At 41.2% G+C, this 21,430-nt stretch overlaps 1 protein-coding gene across 1 annotated transcript in view; it reads right to left on the reverse strand.

The window, feature by feature from the left end:
• The window catches only part of cpeb4b (cytoplasmic polyadenylation element binding protein 4b), a 53,585-nt gene that overhangs the window by 5,742 nt on the left and 26,413 nt on the right, over nucleotides 1-21,430 (reverse strand). Inside the window, exons 4-9 of the mRNA XM_034683689.1 lie at nucleotides 13,850-13,900; nucleotides 6,345-6,515; nucleotides 5,503-5,592; nucleotides 4,932-5,050; nucleotides 4,687-4,801; nucleotides 2,487-2,668 (exon numbers count right to left, since the gene is read on the reverse strand). Coding sequence (XP_034539580.1) covers nucleotides 2,487-2,668; nucleotides 4,687-4,801; nucleotides 4,932-5,050; nucleotides 5,503-5,592; nucleotides 6,345-6,515; nucleotides 13,850-13,900 — 728 coding nt within the window. The remainder of the gene's footprint in view (nucleotides 1-2,486; nucleotides 2,669-4,686; nucleotides 4,802-4,931; nucleotides 5,051-5,502; nucleotides 5,593-6,344; nucleotides 6,516-13,849; nucleotides 13,901-21,430) is intronic.

Genomic DNA, 21,430 nt, shown 5'->3' on the forward strand with positions numbered 1-21,430 from the left:
TAAATGTTACGTTTAGGCACCCCTGCGATCGTCACACCTTTTCTGTTACAAACTGACCCCGGCCCCCATCAGAGAAGAGAAAAGTTATGTGGCCCTCACAGGAAAAAGTTTGGGGACCCCTGGTCTAATATGTTCCTCTCAGTGGAAGTCTACATTGAAAGTCTATGGCTATCCATGAAATCATCTCTTACATGCTTAAAAATTATGGCAAATTGATTATAGAATAATGCAACCACAGATGTACAGCATCTTATTAGTGCAACCAAGTAACAATGATGGGCAACTCTCATCTCAGCTTTCTCTTCTCTCAAAAAATATAAAATTAGTAAAAAACAAAAGAGCCAGTAAAGGAATCTGGAAGCTGCCTTACTGAAATAAATAAATAATAATAATAATCAGAGGATCAGTGACTACATTGAACCAAATAGAACTGAATGACAAAAATGGCCGCAAATGTTGAAAGTGTATGTGTTTTTTTTAACCGTGTCAGATCGCACGCAGTCCTGTTGGAATAATTTTCCAGGACATTTTACTTTTTCTCCCATTTTCCAGGTGTTTTCCAGGACACGTGGGAACCCTGGTCATACATATTTTGTATCCACTACACGGCACAAAAACGAACCTATTGTAAATTTCTTCTCTGAATTGTTAAATTTTTTAGTGGAAATCAATGAACAAAAGATTATTATTTACTAGGGAGCCATTGTAACATTCAACCAGTCATCAATCATCATGATACAGCAGGTTGGATATATAAAAACACAATATGTTATAAATATCTCAATTTCTTCTCTAAATAAACCTAATTATGTCATTTAAACATGTTCTTAAATAATAAACAGACTGTATGTTGCTTTTTGGAATGCAAAATGTATGAAATTTAATAAAATTATGATAACAGATGTCCTTATATACCTGCTGTATCAATTTTGATACACACATTCTTAACACGGTTTGACTATAAATTAAGTTTCAGGCACAATTTGAAAGTTTTTTTTATCCAAACTTTTTCAAAATTGGTAAAAATATCTGAAAAACCTCGAGTGGGTCTCTGATCCACAGCTGCCATGTTGGATGTCTCAAGTGTGGTGCATGAATTACTCACACCTGGTGGATTATCCGTGCACTGAATGTCTCTGATTGTATACATCAGGTTAAAAATATATCACACTGATGATGTAGAGGTCTCAAAAACTGATGTATCAAATATGATACACACAGGAGCTTTAAATTGGACCCTCTTTTGGTGCATTTCAAGGTCTGCAGAGATCCCTTAATCCAATGAAACAACGTCTCAAACTAGCGGTTCTAGACTTCCCAAGATTAAGATGCACGCCTGTAATCTGTTTTACTTCCTGTCTTCTATTTTAACTAATTCAACTCGTCTCACTGTTTACTGCTCCTTCTTCACACTTACAGACTTCAAGTAGCAAAAACACGCGCTGGCTTTTATTGTGAAGCCGCCGTGAGTAATTGAAGGAGAAGTCAGCACTGACCAAAATAATTCCCTCAAGCATCTCTACAAAAAACAGAACCAGTTTGAGGTTTAACACCGCGCAGGGTTTAAAAGGAACAAGATAGCACAGTCATGGAGCGCTGTTACAGAAGAGCATGTGACTTCAGATGTTGACATTTGTGGATTTTAAACTCCTCTCTCAGATTGTACTCGACACCATTCACATGCTTCTCCAACTCCTCAGTAATAAGGGACTCTGCTATTAGCAAGTGAATGTCACTAAGGCACTCAGTCTGCTAAATTTGCACACCAATTATGCAAATGAGGACGCAGCGTAGTATTATTCCAGCGTTTTCTCTCCTCTTTTTATGTTTCTGTTCAGTTTCTGCTCCTCACTCACCTTCATTGTGCAAATATGAATAATGTTTGAGTCGATTACAGACAACTGGGCGAGCTGTGTGACTGTAATTCCTTGGCTGATGACAGCAGTGGGTAAGCCACTGATAGCTTTAGCTGCAAAGTGTAAACACATGACACAAGTGCGCTGTAGTTTTAAGTCCCTAAAGTCTCTCCTCACACACAGTAAGCTGATGAGACTCGGAGTGGAACTCTGGACATCTGGTTTGAAGATCATCTGAATGGAACTCTAAAGGATTTTCTCTTCCTCTACATTTTGGCTGCATTCTAAATGTGTGAGAAACGTTTTCTTGAAGCTTGGACTCGGGACAAATGCTGCTACATTAACTGCTCATGTGCATGAATAAACAATGATTTGAATTGTGCTCCCCTCCTACACATCTTCTGCATCTAAACACTAACAATTTGTGTACATGGCTGCGTTTGGCACTCCTTCATTTAATCTAGAAACACCTTCCCTCTTTGAGTACGACTCAGAAATGGGGCAAAGGGGAGGAGAGAGTGAGGGAAGCAGAACAGGAAGTGAGGCAGGGGAGGGAGACAAATGAAGAAAGAAGGGGGGACCCAGAGGGGAGGTTCCAAAAACACTGAGCTCTCTTTTCTCCCCACTCACCCGTTTATCGATTTCTCCATGCTGCAGCTGTACAAAGCGAGCACTGATAGCAGCAATGTAGCTCTGCTGATTAGAGAAGGCGACCCGCCCCGCTCCCTTGGGGTACTTCAGCTCAGGGTCTGTGTCTATGCCAGCGTAGCAAACACCACCATACAGGCGGTCCATGATCATAGCCAGCTCCACTGCAAAGAGAGGAAACACACAGATGAAGGAAATATTAGAAGACGTTTGACGGACAGAAGAGCACATATGAAAAGAGTACATAACACTCAGCTGGTATCCAGTGATCGCGTGAGAACACACACTAGCTTTATTCATGAACTTGTGCCCATGTAGTGAGTGAACACAAACACACACATGACGAGGGTTGTTGATCTGAGAGCTTAAAGTCGTCAACACAGATGGATAAAGGTTCAGCAGAGCTCGAGGGGTAAATATGAGAGGAGGGTCGACGGCTGTAAACACCAACAAGTTTGTTTACTACATTAATTGAGTTTTTTCAGATTATTTCATCTATAATGCAGCTTTACTCTGGGATCAAATCTTAGTTAATGAATACAAGACGTCTAATTTTACATCCAAATATCACAGGGGGTCATAAAAGATTTAATGCACCACGGGGCCTCGCGACCTTGGTCATTACACTAACTACAGCTCTAAATACAGGCACCAGGGGTGCAGTAAACATGAACTCACGGCACACATAACACAGAGATCAGGTTCAAAAGGATGTTTAATATTCTACACGACACAGAGAGTCCTCTCTGATAGGACCAGCAGAGGTCAAAGCAGACTTTACCAGCACAGGGCTGCTTTCAGTTCGACGCTAGAGTAAAAGATGAGATCATTGTTCCCAAACTTTTCAGCCTGCGACCCCCACTGTCCCTCAACGTGATTTAATGTGGCTTCATTTAGCTGGTCTGCAGAAATGAACCTACCTATGTGAGCATGTGTCTGTGTTTCCTGTGCTGTTATGCATTAACCTGCTGCTACTGATGCTTTTGATAATGAACTGTTCACTAACCCTAAACTTAGGAGTCATCTGGCAACAGAGAAAGGCAGAAAACTCATTACACTTTATATTTTCAAGGTTTTATTATAGGGTTTTGCTGCTGTTTTTGTGGCTATTTTTTACTATAATGGGTAAAATTTACTACTTTTAGATCATTTTGGGCATTCAAATTGTATATTTGGCATTTTTTCAGTATTTCTTTGTTCATCACAAGTTAACAAATTATATATATAAGTAATACAAAACCAAACAAAGAGAAGAAAAAATGAATAAATACAAAAAAATACAAAAATAATAATAAAAAAACAATAATTATAATAGGAAGGTAGATAAACATAAGAAAACAAGGTAAATAAACAAAAATAAATAATAATAATAAATATTTTTAGATAACTAATTTAAAAAAAACATTCTGGAAGATATCTCACGACCCTCCATTTGTGTCTCGCGACCCCCTGGGGGGGTCGCGAGACACAAATGGGGGGTTGTGAGTAAGCAGGTTAGTAGAGTGTCATGCACATTAGTTTGGATGCATTGAAACTAGGGTTGCAAAATTCTGGGAATTTTCAAAGTTGGAAACTTTCCATGGGAATTAATGGGAATAAATATATATAACCAATAATATATATATATATATATATATATATATGTTGTAGATATGCTTATTTTTTACCTCTTTAATTTTATAGGCTCTTGTTTGCTTTATATATATATTTTTTGCACTGTCTACTTGCTACTGTGACACTTGAATTTCCCTGTTGTGGGACGAGTAAAGGACTGTCTTATCTTCTTATCTTAAACCAGGAATCACTTATAATTGAAGGTTGGCTCTTAATTGGGATCTTAAATATAGTTGGGGAAAATATAAATATTTTTAGATAACTTAAAAAGAAAAGAAAACACTCTGGAAGATATCTCATGGTCCACCCTTTGGGAACCCCTGTCTTATTGAGAGGAGAAGAGATCTAATGAAGGGCTATTAAAGATGTTTTCATGTGATTTACAGTCAAGTGAGAGAAAAGGGGACAAAAACATGTGCATGAACATTTTAGAGGCCTGTGATAATCAGCATAAATAAAGAAAAGGAGAGATCACAGGCTCTTAACCTGTTGGCATAATTCAAATGTCCTCAATGGAAACACTCCTTTGTTTTTATTTACCTTGATCACATGAGAGAGTGAAAGTTACCTGCACGGAGCGGACGAGGGACTCCTCCCACAAAGATGGTTTTCCTCGGGTCCAGAGGCTGAGATCCATCCATCACAAAGTCACTGTCGTTCAGGTTCCACGGGCGGATCTGGACCTGTAACACACACAACCAGCACATTTCAGAAACAGCACCATGCATAGTTCAAAACATGCTTGTGAGAGTTCTTGCGCTCATAGTGGGAGCAGTCCTTTGTATGTGTGTGTGTCTGTGTGCTCCCACTGACCGGCTTGTCTTTGATGGTGGGGCTGGACACGCAGAGGTACAGCTTGCCGTCCTCCTCGATGCAGGCATCGATCAAAGCCTGCACTGAGCTCTCGTCCTGGAACAGCAGGAAGGCGTAGCCTACACAAAAATACAGCGGGGTTATTCATGCTGCCGGGGGACACAAAGTATTGACAGAAGAGCCATGTTGGAGCTGAGTGCGATGATTACTGCGACTGTATGTTTGATCACGACATTCTGCATTCACAGCAGGAGGGCATAAGCTTTTACAAATAGATGGAGAAACAGACAAACAGGGCAGGCGCGGTTACAAAACGCTTCACAGAAGAGCCTTAAGACAAAAGCTGACTGCACAGATGCTCACGTTGTAATAGTACACCAACACAAAGCTGTGCCAGAAAAAACATGTCTGCCCTTTTTCTTTTTTGATGTCTCCTGATGACGGAGAGATCAAAGTGAAGCAGATCTTTTATATCAGAGAATGATAAAAAAGCTTTCCTTAGAGACGAGTTAACACCTCTATGAGACAACATGGTTTATAATGAAGATGCTGTGATGATGATTGGACTTACCTTTAGGGGGGAAATAGGATTTGCTCTCTGCTTTGTGAGGCCAGTCCACAAACAGGTGTCCAAAACGCCGGAAACTGGCTGTAATCTCATCTGAAATCAAGCAGACAATGCAAACTCAGCATGAGTCTCTGACGCTGTCTTAATATCCCTGACACTTTAACATCCTTATATACATCTCCTTCATTCCCAGCGCTTCTGTATATACTTTATTATTCTATTTTGTTTTGTTTCATGTTATTTCATTCTACTCTATTTTATTTGATCTTATTCTATTTTTATTGTATTTTATTGCATTTATTTTATTTTATTCAATTTTTTTATTTGATCTTTATTTTATTTTATTCTATTTATATTCTTTTAATTTAATTTAATTCTATTTTTATTGTATTTTATTTTATTTCATTTTATCTATTCTATTTGATCTTTATTTTATTCTATTTTTTTCAATTTTATTTTATTCTATTTTATTTGATCTTTAATTTATTCTATTTTTATTCTATTTTGTTCTATTTTTACTGTATTTTATTTCATTTTATTTTAGTTTACTCTATTTTATTTGATCTTTATTTTATTATATTTTAATTTAATTTAATTTAATTTAATTTAATTTAATTTAATTTTATTTTATTATGTTTTATTTATGTTTATATCTTATTTTATTCCTTCTTCTATTAATATCTAACTTTCTTACATACTCTTTATAAGAGCTCTGTAATTCCCGAATTTCCCTCCTCGGGATGAATAAAGTATTTCTGATTCTGATTAAACTTCATCTCTTCCTCCTCTTCCCTTCTATCAAGTTTCACTACTCAATGGTACGGAACACCTTCTTCACTCTTTACCTTCATCGATGTCGGGGGGTAACCCTCCCACAAACACCTTGCGAGAGTAGCGCTCGACACGCTCTCCGTTCTGGTGTGGGAAGCAGTGAGGAGAACCCAGGCCTGCGAGACCCTGATCGCCACGCTCATCGTCGGGGAAACCATCCTCCATGGGGAAGAGAGAGGAGTGACCTGAGACAAAGAGAGGAAGAAGAAGAAGAGAGGAGGAAGGGAAGGAGAGGTTTATTTTCTGAGACGAGAAGAAGCAGTAAAGGTTGCAGGTTTAGCTGCGTTGAATAATTCACCTGATGGTGAGAGGGTAAACAGGAGGCTAGGTTTGTCTGTATACGTTTGTTCCTGATCTTATATTCCCCACTTCATCAGTTAGCAGGTTAGTAGAGTGTCATGCACATTAGTTTGGATGCACTGAAACTTTAAATATGACACTACAGAGTCATCTTAGCAAATGTGTTTACTGTGAGAATAAATAAAGCTGAAATAAATGCAATCACAGTAAAAACAGAGTGGTCATGATTTTCACAGCAACGTGCAAAAAGAAGGTGAACAAACACACGAGACCAGCAACAACAGAGTGTGTGAGGACTTGAGGAGCATGCAGGTTCTCTGAAATCACACACAGAGGCCCTCAGTCTCTAAAGTTTCACAGTGGACTGTGCATCTTTGTGTGAGTGCGTTGTAGAGGTTAAGCCCTCCCTGGCCTATTCCTGCTCCCTTACAAACCTGCCCTGAGCTGCTTTATAAAGATTTATGCAAGGGAGTTAGCCTGAGCTTACAGTTTGTGCTGTGAGTGAGCGAGTGTGTGTGTGTGTGTGTGTGTGTGTGTGTGTGTGTGTGTGTGTGTGTGTGTGTGTGTGTGTAGGGGGGGGTGAGCCTGTGTGTCTTGTTCCGGCCATGTGCCTGGGCATGTGTCAGTGCTTCTGTTGCAGCGAGTGTAAAAACACAAACTACACTTCTTTTCACTTCTTGTCTTTTTGTCTCATTAACTTTCAGCTACAAGTGACACTAACAGCTATTGTCTGGCTTGACAATGTCACTAAGTGTGTGTGAGGATGAGAAAAAACAAAACAAAACAAGCACGAGTCAGGCAGGCGTAATGAGAGAAACAAATGCTAGGAGAGGGATAAGAGATGCAGAAGATCACTTCACAAGGCTCCAGACTCGAGACGGTCATGCAGACAGACGGACAAGTCACAGAACGGACACGGAGAGAGTCAGGGCAGAACGTATGTGAGCATTCATGAACTCGAGCAGCGCCCCCAGAAACCATAAACAATCACAACAGTATGCTTCCACATCACATGTAGCGCCCGACACAGCTGAAGAATGACCCGTGGTTGTTGTATTTTACCTCGTCTCCTGCTATAATTCCTGGCTGCGTGTGGGATAAGGACAGACCAAAGAAGAGGGTGATTATAGAAGATGCATAACACACGTGAGCAGGAAAGGTGCCAGGTGGTTCATGACGATAGAGGGGTGTTCCATTCCATTGTCTGCCAGCCCTCCCTCAGCTGTGAGTTCAGAACAGCCTGTGGCGTTGATGATATTCTGCACCAAAGACCTTTACAGCGTGGAGTCTATTTTTAAAGCCGAGCAGTTGGGCAACTTCTGACGGAGAATACAGAATCATATCACAGTGTCCAAGGACTGAACCTTGAGGCACACCACGACCAATCAGGGGCGTGATAAGATAATAAGATTGTCTACTCAAGTCATTTGTTGAGCCAATGGAGCAAGACATGAGCCAACACAGCAGCGAATGCCTCATTAAGGTCAAGAAGGGCTGAAATCAGAGTTATAATGGTCTCAATGACGGACACAGAACTCATATTCACCGTGGGCCGTCGCTGTTATCGAAGCGTTCTCGGAGGCAGTGATTGAGAAAGTATCAGCTTGATTGAACCACAGGGGCGAGAAAAACCTTCTTATATCTTCTTATATCACAAATCAAACCAAAGTGCCAGAAGCAATAACAGAGCAGTTACCACGAGTGTTTCTGTTTTGTCCTCCTTAAGTCACGCTTCAGACCTCAGACTCTAAGTGCAGCCATGACAGCGAGCAGTTAGCGTTGCAGCCTCCATTGTTTCCAGTGTAAACACGGTATGAGGGAGATGGAGGCTGCGTGCACGGGTACATACGTGTATAATTGTTTTACACTGTCTTCTTTCTGCAGCAGGAAACCGGCACTGTCACTTTAAGAAGGCATTGTTTAGCATTGTGTAAAATTCTTCTCATTTTAAAATAATTCTGTGAAATGTAACTCAAGACAACATTAGCTGGCAGGTTGTAGAAAATTAGACCTTTTTTTTTTAACCTCAGAAAGATGCTGACATTTTAATACATGCTTTTATTACAAACTGTATCCACTATGGTAACTCGCCCTCACACTTTTGTTTTTTAAAGTTGTATTTTTGGGGCTTTTACACCTTTATATGTTATTTTTTAGTAGAGGAGAGGACAGTGGATAGTGTAGGAAACTGGGAGAGAGTGGGGGAATGACATGAAAGAGGCCGCAGGCTGGAGTCGAACCTGGGCTACCCAATAAATGGTCGCAACTTAACCCTTAGGCTACGTCCGCGCCCCCTATTGTAACTCTCTTTTAACTGGTTTCCCCAAAAAATCTATTAGAAAACTGCAGCTGGTTCAAAACACTGCTGCTTGAGTTTTAACACAGAAAAAGAAACTGATCACATAACTCCATTTCTTAAAACTCTGCACTGGTGACCTGTTTCTTTTAGATTTTAAAGTTATTTTACTTGTTTTGAAAGCTCCTCTATAAATCACAGATTCCTTGTCATGTTCTTTTTTTTTTTAAAGGTTACATATCATGCAAAATTGACTTTTTAATGGTTCTCTACCTGAAATATGTTTCCCTGGCATGTCTACAAACCCCCCGAGAATGAAAAAACCCATTCTGCCCCTGTTCTGATTTCTCCACCTTTCTGTAAATGTGTGTGAAACGAGCCGTTTCAGACTTTTGTGTTTTTGTTACGTAACAACAATATCCGGTCTGTCACGGAGTCAGAGCTCGGAGCTTGTTCAGCCCATAGACTGTATAAAATAATACTGAACCCCTCCTCCGTTTTTCATTACCTGCACAAATGTGTGCTAACAAGGAGCTTAGGAGGGAGGCATGCTAGTTGTAGGCCGTCTTAATAAACACAAAGGTCGGTTTTACTCCCCACGTCTGCAGATTTGAAGATCTAGTGGATGATTTTTATTTATCATGGATAAGTGCTAGCGCTAGTTAGCATAGCTACATAGCTACATGTCGTAGCTGTAGCTGTGTACCAAGACACACGTCTACATACTGACAAATAAAACAACATGTAACACAGAATCTGTGACCAATCCTTCAGAAAGGTCCTGCTACAGGCGCCTCTCCATCAGGATCAGATTCTGGATCAGATTCAGAGGGTTGAAGTAACGCGATCTATGAGCAGCCGTGTATATTCAGCCAACATGTAAACATTAGATCAACGTGCTGGAGAGCCGAGGCACATCCACTTCTTGAGGGGGCGTGGTCAGAGAGAAAACAGAGTGTTCTGAGGAGGACTGAAGAAGAGGGATTTTCAGGCATGCCAAAATCTGATTTCAAAGTGTTTTTTTGAGCATAAACTTTAAAGACATGTTTTGGGGACCTCTTAGACCAATATATATTGATGAAAAAAGTGTGATATGTCACCTTTAAGTTGTATTTTTTGGTTTTTTTTGAGCCTTTATGATAGGACAGCTGAAGAGAGACAGGAAATGTGGGGAGCAGAGAGTGTGGAAAGACATGTAGGACATGGTCGCGGCCGGGAGTCGAACCCCCCTGCGACGAAGACCGTAGCCTCTGTATGTGGGGCGCTTAGACCGCTAGGCCACCAGCGCCCCATCCCCTGTCATGTTATGTCCCAGTTGGATCACTGAGGTCCTCGAATGTTTCCCTTTTAAACATTCCTCATGTGTCAGAGAGCTTTCTGTTTTTATGCTCCTAAACTCTGAACTCTGAACTCTCTGCCTCTGGACATTAAATCAATGAGCTCTCTGGGTGTTTTTAAAAGTTAACTTAAGACTTACCTTTTTAATCTGGCTTTTAATTTGGAGTCATTTATTCTTAGCCCTGGACTGCATTTTTATAATAAGGATTTTAACAACATTTATTTATTACATTTATTTATGTATTTATAGTATTTATCTGATCTTTTTAACTTTAACTTATTTTTAATTTTTCTTCTATTCTTACTTTTTTTTATTTTATTTTTTATTTAAGTTATATTTTTGGGGCTTTTTGCACCTTTATTGGAGAGGGGAGGACAGTGGACAGAGCTGGAAACAAGGAGAGAGAGCGGGGGAATGACATGCGGAAGGGGGGGCCGCAGGCTGGAATCAAACCCGGGTTGTGCGCTTCATGGGTGAACAATTTAGCCATAAGGCCAAATCCCCGCCCTACTACTCTTCCTTATTTCATTAATTTGACTGAATTAATTTATTTCATTTTTAAGTATTTTTTATGATTATGTATTTTATTATTTTACCATATATTGTTGTCTGTCTCTCTGTTCTTTTGTGAAGCACTTTAAGCTGTATGCTCATATGCATGAAAGGTGCTTTATAAATAAAGTTGAGTTGAGTCTGTCATCCATTGAACACGCCCAGCAGCCCTCGATGTTCACCGTCACATGTTCTCACATAACACCGCTCTTTTACTCATTTTGTTTAATACGCTCTCCGGGAAATGATGTTTCTTTGCACAGAGCCGAGGTGAAATGAATTAAAGTGTGTTCGCTGGAGAGACTGAAGCATCGACCCATCTAACACCGTAAGAACACGGAGGAAGGAGGGATGAGGGAGGAGGGAGGAGGGGAGGGGTGAAGAAGTGGCCAGAACACACAAGCAATAATCCTCAGCTCCCTCAGTGGACTTTCCAACCCAGATGGACATTAACTCTGGGGGGGGAAGGTCAGAGAGAGCTAGAAAGATAGAACAGAGAGAGAGAGGGAAACAGGAAAGCAGATTGAAAGAGAGCAGAGAGTGCTATAAAAAGATGTGTGTATGTGTGTGAGAGAGAGAGAGAGAAAAATAGATTGGAAGAGATGGAGAAACAAGCTGATAAAAAGCTGTGTGGGGGTGAGAGAAAATGAGTGTGAGCGAGAGAGATCAGGGGAATGAGGAACGCAATCTGTGTACGCTTATGAGACAAAGAGAGAGAGAGGGAAAAAGAGAGAGAAAGAGAGAGAGAGAGAAAAGAGAGCTGGTGTGCAACCTCAGAATCCTGCCTATCCGCTGGCACCATCTGTCTCAGGGCTTGATGACAGCTCCTGACCATGTGATGGGACCATGTGACCCAGCGATCTTGTGAAGAAACTGCTGGTCTCTCCTGTTCTACATCCTGGCCTCAGACCACAACAACACACTTACACAACGAACCGATGGCAACCAGGGTGTGCAAGGGCAACGGAGAGGTTGCTGAATATTAAACTGCTGTAGAGGAAGCTGCAGCATGTCAGAGGGATTTACCAGGTTTAATCAAGCATTGAAGAGAGGCGCGGTTATTTATATCCAGCTTTAAATGCGTTCATTGCACAAGATCATGTCGCTAATTTCAACATCTGAAAAGTCACGAGAAATTCAGTTAGAGCGACACAATGCATTCATTTCATCCTCTAAAACAGGATGAATAAAAGGAATACATCCAAGAGTACTTATATGGCCAAATAGATAATCGCCGAATAGATGCCAGTGATTATCAAATAGTATTTTGTTTTGACATGCCCATCTCTAATTTGTATCAAAGTTTACGTTAGCCGGTTTTAATGTGCATGTGTCCGGAAGATACAGATATCATCAGCTAAAATGTCTGATGGTAAAAATGCCAAATGAAACTAAAACTATGGGTCTGAATATAGGCTTGTTTTTTTCCCAAGCAGCAACCTCCAGTCTCAAAATATGAAGCCCCTTCAGAAGTGCTAAAAACTGCAGTTCCTCAAGTGTCCACTAGAGGCTGGCTGCAAAAAACACCGGAAACCACATACACACCCATTCAAGGAAGGCGATCATTACATTAATAATAAACATGTTTACAGCCTGGTTCAAAAAACTGTTTAGGTCTCAATAGTTCATTTCTGTATCAGCACACTCTGTACGGGGGATGAATTTTTTTATAACTCGACAGTTCAGAAGATGTTAAGATTACAAGTTATGCCCAAATAAGGGCGTGGCTGACTTGATTGACAGGCGGGAACACTGTAGCTGTTAGCGAGGAGGCTAAAGGCCCGCCTCTTTTCCTCACACTAGCTTGGATGAAGTTAGGTTGAGTTCAGCATTTCCAATATGGCCGCCGATCGGCTTCAAAACAGCGTTTAGGAACAGATAGGTGACATCACAAATACTACGTCCATTAATAATACAGTCCATGTTTTTTCCCTCAACATCTTAAGCAGTAGGATCGTCATATATTGGGAATCTATTCTTTAATATGCCAACCTACCTTCTTGACAGTGCACTGATTGTTTTACTTTCACCCAAACGCCACATGTCACATTTAGCGAAAGTCGGACCTGAATTATGTCGGGTTGTCAGGTTTGCTCAACAAATGCTGCATGAAAATGCTTCTCAAATGAGAGCTCACACATCCAAAATTCAACTTCTATTTGAGAAACATAATAGAAAAATGTGACTCTTGCAGGATTAACAATTTACTGAATCCAGTGTCCGAGCATTGATCGGCTTTAGAGTCTTCGACAAGCTGATCAGGATAAAGTTTGAATGAAATTTACACCTAGCTGAGTGACAGGAGGGACGGGGAGGACGCTGCTGCTACCATCACTCACAGGTCATCATAGGATATAACATTTGCTGGTGCATGGAGGTTGTTTGGCATATATGCGGCTATTCAGAGCTTGAATCCAACAGTTGGTCTATATGGCCTGAATTAAGGAATGTTACTGACTCTCTGGTTTGAATCCATTATTGAAATCTTTGTTGCAAGTCATTCCCACTACTTCTGGTCTGTTTCTTAACTGTATCAATCAAACAAGGCCAAAAGGGAATAAAAGATCTAATCAATATAAAAATGTACCAAAAAGAGACCTTTTTAAAATCTCCCTCTATTCCTCGATCATCCTCATATATCCCTGGTGTCCAAATCTCATTCACCCTCCTCTTAATCTTCCTGTTTATATGAGGCTCTAGATGACAGGTCATCAACAGAGATGCTTTTTGTTGGTTTAAGAGTTCTTTCAAAAGAGCGATTGTCAAAATGGCGGCTATATTTCACGCTGACATTTATGAAAGCAGAGGACACACTGAGGAGAGACACTGAAGTTTTCCCCAGCTAGCACACACTCACACAGGCGAGAGGATTCAAAGTCAGAAACGAACTGACTTTCAACTCCTGTGATACTTAATGCCACCTACAAAGATGTTTAGCGTTCTTGTTGACTTCGCAAAAATAAGAAATGCAATTTGACAGACTTCTCATGACTGTGTGAAGTTATTTGGCCTGATTGCTTTGTCGTACGTACCATTTAGGGGCAGAGGGTTGTCTCCTACTGGATGTGGGAACCCAAGGCGACCTGCATGAGGAGACACAGAAAAGAAACACAAGTTTAAACAACATGTATAATATCAATAAACACACGTCTACATTTAGTCCAAAATGCTGCTGCTCATCTTTTAACTGACACTCATACATTCTTCTTCCCTCCACTCGCTCCCTCTTCATCTTAGGATTCATTTTAGGATGTACTTGTTTGTTTTTCTAATCTCTAAATGGATAAGCACCTCAGTTCATCTGTGACTTCCTGTGAGTCTACATCCCCTCAGAGTCTTTAAGGGATGCTGATCAGCTGCTTCTTGTTGTCCCTAAATCCTGGTTTATGCTTCTGTGTCTGATCTACGTCATAGCATACGCTGTAGGATCACATAACCCTGACGCGGCGAAACAATGCAGACTGTAAGCCCTGTGATTGGTCCGCTGGGTGGCATTGTAATTTCCTGCATTTACAGCATTTGTGGTATTATAATTTCTTGGCTTTTGGTCCTTTTATTATGTGTCTGCTTTTTTAATGTTGTCTGTTTTTACTCATTTTAGGAGTTTGTGTCTTTTATGTCACTTCACAGACCTTTGGTAAACGTTGTTTTTAAACTGTGTTGTATAAATAGACCTTTCTGGAGTCCCTGAGCTCCCTTGTCTCGTAGGTTTCTCTGAGCTGTCGTAGACGTCCTCCTGCTCTGGACGTTCCAGACTCCAGCTGATATGGACGTGCCAGACTCCAGCTGCTACAACTACTGCTATCCGTCTCACCACTATCATCTCTCTCTCTCTCTCTCTCTCTCTCTCTCTCTCTCTCTTCATCTTCTCTATCCCTCTCTCCAACTCTGTGTCAGCAGATGTGTGTCTAACATGAGTCTGGTCCTGCTGGAGGTTTCTGCCTGTTAAAGGAAGTTTGTCCTTGCCACTGTAACTTGCTAAATGCTGCAAAGTGCTCTGATCATGGTGGATTAAGATGAGATCAGATTGAGTCCTGTCTGTAAGATGGGACTGGATCTTATCCTGTCTTGATGTTTGGTCTCTATTAAGAATTTAACCTAGAGTACGGTCTTGTCCTGAATCTTGAGATAACGTTTGTTGTGATTTGGCGCTATTCAAATAAAGATTGATTGATTGAAGTAAAGAGGATTGGATCAGGTTGAATATATTTAGCCATTGTTGCATGATGGAGTCTCTGTTTTAGTAGAAATAGAGACACTCAGTAAAGATTCCTCGTCTGTAGCTTTCTGTATAAACATGCAGATCATCTTCTTTCGGCTCATTTTGAGATTTCACAGAAAAACGTCTGCTGACAATCACAGAAATTTCAGATAAACAGGCAGTTCCAGGAAAGATAGAACCACTTTCAATTCTGCGAAAGGCCGCGAATTTAGTAGTGCACTTGATTCTCTCTTATTTTTCGGAACAGTGCTGGATATTTTCCAGATAAAAGAGCCGGTTTAGTTTGAAAACTGTGCTGATTTTGGGCAGGAGATCACATCAAACAGTGGGTGTTTCAGACAGTTCATTAAGAGTGTGTGTACCAAATAGGCTTTAACAGATATGAGCACACCGAGTGTTGCTGCCACATCAATCTCATTAGAGAGTACATCTGTGGGACACAAACCATCCCTCTTCCTCTCATCGATCTCCATTTCCCTATGTGTGCCTCCCTCTGTCTTTCTCTGAGCCTCCTATCATACATTTTACATTTTACATTGAGCCATTTGCCAGGCCTGCCCGCCCGCCTCGCACGCACAACACACCCGCACCCACACACAAATACATGTTATGATGCCAAACAAGCTTCAAAGTTATGCAAGGCCTGCTTGCTGCAGAGGGATAATGAGATGAAAGAGCTGAAATAGTACAACCATTGTTGTACGGGTATGGACCGCCCTGTGATTGGTGCATTCCGATGCCTGGGTCACATGGAAATGTGCTGGCCCCTCCCCCACACCTCGCCTATTGAGCTCAACAGTTCTCAGTAAATGTGGTCCATGAAACAGAACTAGGTCTCATTGGACACTGAACAAGCCGCAGCTTTCATAAGCTCCAAAAAACGACACCATAATAAACTTTATTATACCGTAAAATCTAAAACATTTAAGCTTTGACATTTATACACAAGTCATCTGTTAAAAGTGCTCAAAACTGGATTTAATCAAAGTGAAATCAGCTGTTCTAACCATAAACAGGTCATTCACACAAGCTCAGTCCCTCTGGACGGCACTGCAGGACTCAGCTTATCTCCTTCTGTAATTTGGCTCGGTATCATATACGATGTGCTCATAGGTGCACCACCCAAATCAAAGTACATCTGAGCACAACCCGTCACGTTGGATTTAAAAGCCTTTAATGGTCTCTGGAGCAAGTGTGCAGGCACGTCAGCTCACCACATCCCTGTGTGTCTGCAGGGCTGCGTGTGTGTGTGTGTGTGTGCCCGCTCCGTGAACCTTATTTGCATGCTGCTGCTGGCTGCCTACATGTACAGCACAGTACTAGTTAAGGCACACTCACGCACGAGGACACACAACGCAGTGATGTGTGAGTGTGTGTGTGTGAGTGTGTGCGGTGGCCGAACAGAGAGATCCTTTCTGTCAATCAGGACAATGCTGGAAGCGATTCAAAGCCACTTTCTACAGTAGACATTTTGCCTCGCCTGTTCCCCGGCTTCATCGCTCTCACTTTCGTTCAATATGTTCTGCTGGAGTGAGAAATTCTGCGCTCTGCTTATGTGTGTCTAAATGTGCTTGTGTATGCACGCTGTCTGTGGTTGTTATATTTTTGGACGTGTATGAACGTGTGTGACAGGGAGCAGGGGTGGGGGGGGAGCAGGAGACAGCTAGCCTGCAGAAGAGCCAGTGCTCACAGAGAATCTGCTGTAATTATGTTTCTCTTTTTGCTTTGAGGGGAGAAAGGAGAGGGGTCAGTTGAGTTACTGCTACGCTTGGCAGGGAGTGTAATTATGACAACAAGAAGGAATAAATAGAGTACTATTTTATAACAGGCCAAGAGCTACAGGTCAACAACAAGATAAGGATTTATTGGAAGGGGATGAGGTGTGATGCATCATGTGAGAGCTGTTAATGTTTAAGAGCAGAAACACTGTGTGATAGGATATTCTGTATGAGGTTAAATGATTATTGAATATTCGAATATTCATTCACTTAGTAAAAATCAAAGAGTTACTTTGAATATTTTCTCATTTTAAAAGTAGAATTTTTCATTGTTTCTACTGCTGCCTGGTTGTAACCATAGACTGTATAAAATATGGACGTAGGATCCGTGACGTCACCCATCTGTTTCTGAAGCGCTGTTTTGAGGTCAATGGTCGGCAGCAGCCATATTGCTGCTGTCGAGCCAGTGTGACGTAAAGAGGCGGGGCTTTGAGCCTCCTAGCCAACAGCTACAGTGTTCCTGCCTGTCAATCAAGTCAGCTGTGCCTCTCATTGGAAGACTCGTAACCTCAATATCTTCAAAATTGCTGCGTTAGAAAAAAAATCACCCCCCAGATCTTGAAATGAGCTATCCAGACTACACTCGTCTTTTGTACCAGGCTGTAAACATGTTTATTTCTGTTGTAAAGATCGGCTTTTTAGATCGGCGTTTCTGGCAGATAAAGATATCATCGGCTAAAATATGTGATGGTCAAAATGCTAAATAAAACTAGCAGCACCTCGTCCTCAAGCTGGTTAGCGTGACGGCCACACAAACCCTTAAAGACCTAGACCGTTTTTGGGGGCGCCAGATTCCCCTGAATTTATTTTGAATATGCTGAATGAGACAAATGTGGTATCAATGGAAAGCTGAGAATGTCTGCTGTAACAGAGTTTTTAAAGCTTGTTGATAGGATTAGCGGTTCGAAAGTTAGCAAACATTTAAGAACAAGTAGCCGGAGTCGGGTGTCTTGGTCTTTGAGGGTTAATGGGACAGGTGTGTGAGTGTGAGTGTGAGTGTGAGTGTGAGTGTGTGTGTGTGTGTGTGTGTGTGTGTGTGTGTGTTATTCAAATAATCGTCGAATAGAAGCCAATGATTATCTAATAGTGTTTTAGCTTGAAATGCCCATCCCTAGTTAACATCACCTCTGCTTCAGTAAATAAAGTCATAATATTATCTAAAGCCTCCGTAGTTTGATTCCTAACACAACAGAAGCTTTCACTCCTCAGTTTTAAAGAGAACTCGGGTGTTCGTCGGTGCCCAGCTCTCAGATCTAAGAGTCGCAGGAATCCGTGCCAGCATGGCTGGAGCTAAGACACCAAAACGTGCTTAATGAGGTAACCTTCCAGTACTCCTCTCTTATTATTGAGGGAAGATTTACTAAAGCTTGACAGCAGAACATTAAATCACAGCTGGATGCGGCTGAAACCAGTGGGTGTGAGGCTGAAATAAATAGGAGGTGATAGTAGAGTGTCTGGAGCTCAGACTTTTCACTCTCCTTGTTATTCTGGTGCTGAGACTACAGTGTGTATTTGTGCTTTTTGCATGTGTGTGTGTGTTTGACAGGCTGCACCTTATTTGCAGTGCATATAGTATTACATTCAATATCATGAAATAGGAGCAATGCATGCAGCGCTCTATTCTGAGTGATGACTATCTGTCTGCGGATGTATAAAACATGAAGACTTGATGTATTTGGTGTCTGCCATTTTGAGATCTCTTGTGCTGATGTTTAGGTTCACACAGAAACCAAGTTAATCAATTATCTGAAGTCAGCCTACAGAGACAGCGCAATTAAATCCTGCCCACACAGAAGGGTAAAACAATTCATGGTGTTTTTATTGATTTTATAATCTATGAAGGTGCCTCCTCTTCACTTTCCTGCTTAAAGACAATAAAAAGCCAAAGAGTGAGTGAGTGAGTAAACCTTCAGAACTAAGTTTTTGTATGCATCAAGACAGGAGAACTGAGTCCTTGAGGGGAAGGAAAGGAAGAACTGTTGGATGCTGACGTCTGAGATTGAAGATGAGCTGTGCAAGAAATCATTTGGGGGTTTGTTTTACATAAAATAACCGTCATACAATGTGACTTGATTAAATAGCTAATATCAAAGTACTAACTTCTGATTAGTCAGCTGGATATTTTGTACCAGAAACACAAGGTGAGGAGAGAGGAGTCTGAGGTGGACCAACAACAATGAGTTGCTACTTCCTCTCCAGCAGTCAGAGGGTGCTAAAATAATCCTCCTACATTCATAGCTACATATTGCTGCCCTGATTTTTATACATACTGCTCGACCACCCTGACTAAAGACACTTATTGTGCAGATGTCAGTATCTTATTTAAGTAATGAGGTCTGTAACTTAAACTTCAGTCAGTAACCATTCAAGCTCCAGCATTATATTCTAAGCTACAGTCATCACCAGAGCTCCTCCCACAACCTTCTCCCTGAGGGACGATGGCTTATATTGGCCACGGATGTCTTTGTTAGCTTAGCACTCCCTGTCTATAAATACTGTCAGTTACACCCTCTCAAACAGTAAACAGCACGGACTACCTGCTGTATTCAGTAACACATTTCTGGGTTACCATTGACTCATGTTGCCTAACGCCGTTCAGCCAATAACAGACATCGGTTTGTGTCTATAAATCAATGACAAAAGTCAGTGAGAGGATTCTCCTTCTCAGCTAATTGCAGCTCCTTCTTTTAAATTATAGAGTAGTCGTCCTGTCTTAAAACAATCACTATCATCTCTCTCTCTCTTCATCTCCCTCTATCCCTCTCTCCAGCTCTGTCTCAGCAGATGTGTGTCTAACATGAGTCTGGTCCTGCTGGAGGTTTCTGCCTGTTAAAGGAAGTTTGTCCTTGCCACTGTAACTTGCTAAATGCTGCAAAGTGCTCTGCTCATGGTGGATTAAGATGAGATCAGACTGAGTCCTGTCTGTAAGATGGGACTGGATCTGATCCTGTCTTGAAGTTGGGTCTTCTGTACGGTCTAGACCTGCTCTGTTTGGAAAGAGTCTGAGGATGACGTTTGTTGTGATTTGGCACTTTCTAAATAAAGATTGATTAGATGCTTCAAAGCTGATCAGACATCAACACATTTTCAAAAAGTACAACATGAACACTGAAGAGTATGTTGCTGCTGTGTTTAGAAAGTGGCGATCCTTCAAACTGGGACACTCTGCAGCTGTAATCATTACAAACTAATGATGGTCAACGACTTCAGTTCAGATCAGTGGGAGTCCTTCCATCTCTCGCTCAAATCCCCTCTTTAATACAAAGTCTAAGCTCCCCTCAGCTCTGTATTCTTCTCTCTCTGTATCTCTTCCTCATAACGCCTGAGAAAAAAAGAGGTCAGACTCATTGCACCGCTCTTAAGCACACGACTTTAAAAAAAAAAAAAGAGTTTTCTCACAAGGAAGAAAACATTCTTTTTTTTTCATGAAGTGGGAAGAAGAGAAGGAAGAGGAAGACAAAAGTTGCGAGCTGCTTGCTGTGCAGAGTGACCTTTCTTATAATTTTTCATCATAACACCAAAGAAGACAATGTCTCGTTGTCTGACCTGAGGAGGAAGTGAAACCTCTTGGCTAAAAACGAAGGTGTTTAAACGTGAATAAATGCACGAGGCTGTTTCTTTCCATTGAGACAACACACACTTACCACACACAGTAGGTGTGATCTTAAATGATGAAAGTGTAAAATAATAGTTTCAATGTTTACATAATTCATTTTAAATGTTTCATGCATTTTTGGGGGGTTATATCAGGACTCTGGAGCTTTCAGTTTATTAGGGATGCACTGAAAACTCGTCCATCGTCCCCAAAAGTGCATTTTCGGTTTTCATCTGAAAGACTTTAATCACCGTAACAACACGGCCGAAACAGAATGTTGTGATGATGCAAGCACAAACCACAGCCAGTACGTGCTTGTCTGGATAAGGGCCAACATGTCTGCATCTGTTCTTCCTTTAACTGCAGCACTAAAGCGTCTTCTAGGCAAACAGGTTGAGACGGACCACAGAGTGAAAACAATGACAAGTAAACTCTTAGAGTCTGTCAGCACACGATTCACCGAGATCTATTCGGATCCTCTGCACTTCATCGCGACTGTACTTAATGTATGTTATAAAGATCATGACTTGGATGTGGGAATAAAGCAGTGCGCACGAGTGATGATCCAGGCCGCGATGGATGCGGAGAACCCGCTTGGAGACGGAGAAGCGTACAGCGCAGGAGAAGGAGAACAGAGCGGCTTCATGGCAGGGGCGTGTCCAGAGCTTTTGACCGGGGTGGCCCAACTGAGGCTCACACATAGGCAGGGGTGGCCAGTTCATTTACAAATAAATAACATTTACCCTTTCTGTCTTCACAACATACTTTCATTAAAGTATTAAACAGTTGTTATATTCCCTTTGACTTAAAAAAACATGACATACATCTTCTAAGCTTAATTCTTTAAGGACTTACAAAAGATGTTTTTTTAAAGTCACATTTGAGGATAAAGAGCCTAGAACATGTCTGTGCAACACAAACAGAAAATGCATGGCTTACTCTCAAATCCAAGGAGTGAAATGTTACAACTGTCCCCGGTCTCCCTACTAAGAATTGGCATAACGATTTATTTTGGTGT

The sequence above is a fragment of the Notolabrus celidotus genome, chromosome 5 (assembly GCF_009762535.1).
Source record: "Notolabrus celidotus isolate fNotCel1 chromosome 5, fNotCel1.pri, whole genome shotgun sequence".
NCBI classification, from domain to species: domain Eukaryota; kingdom Metazoa; phylum Chordata; class Actinopteri; order Labriformes; family Labridae; genus Notolabrus; species Notolabrus celidotus.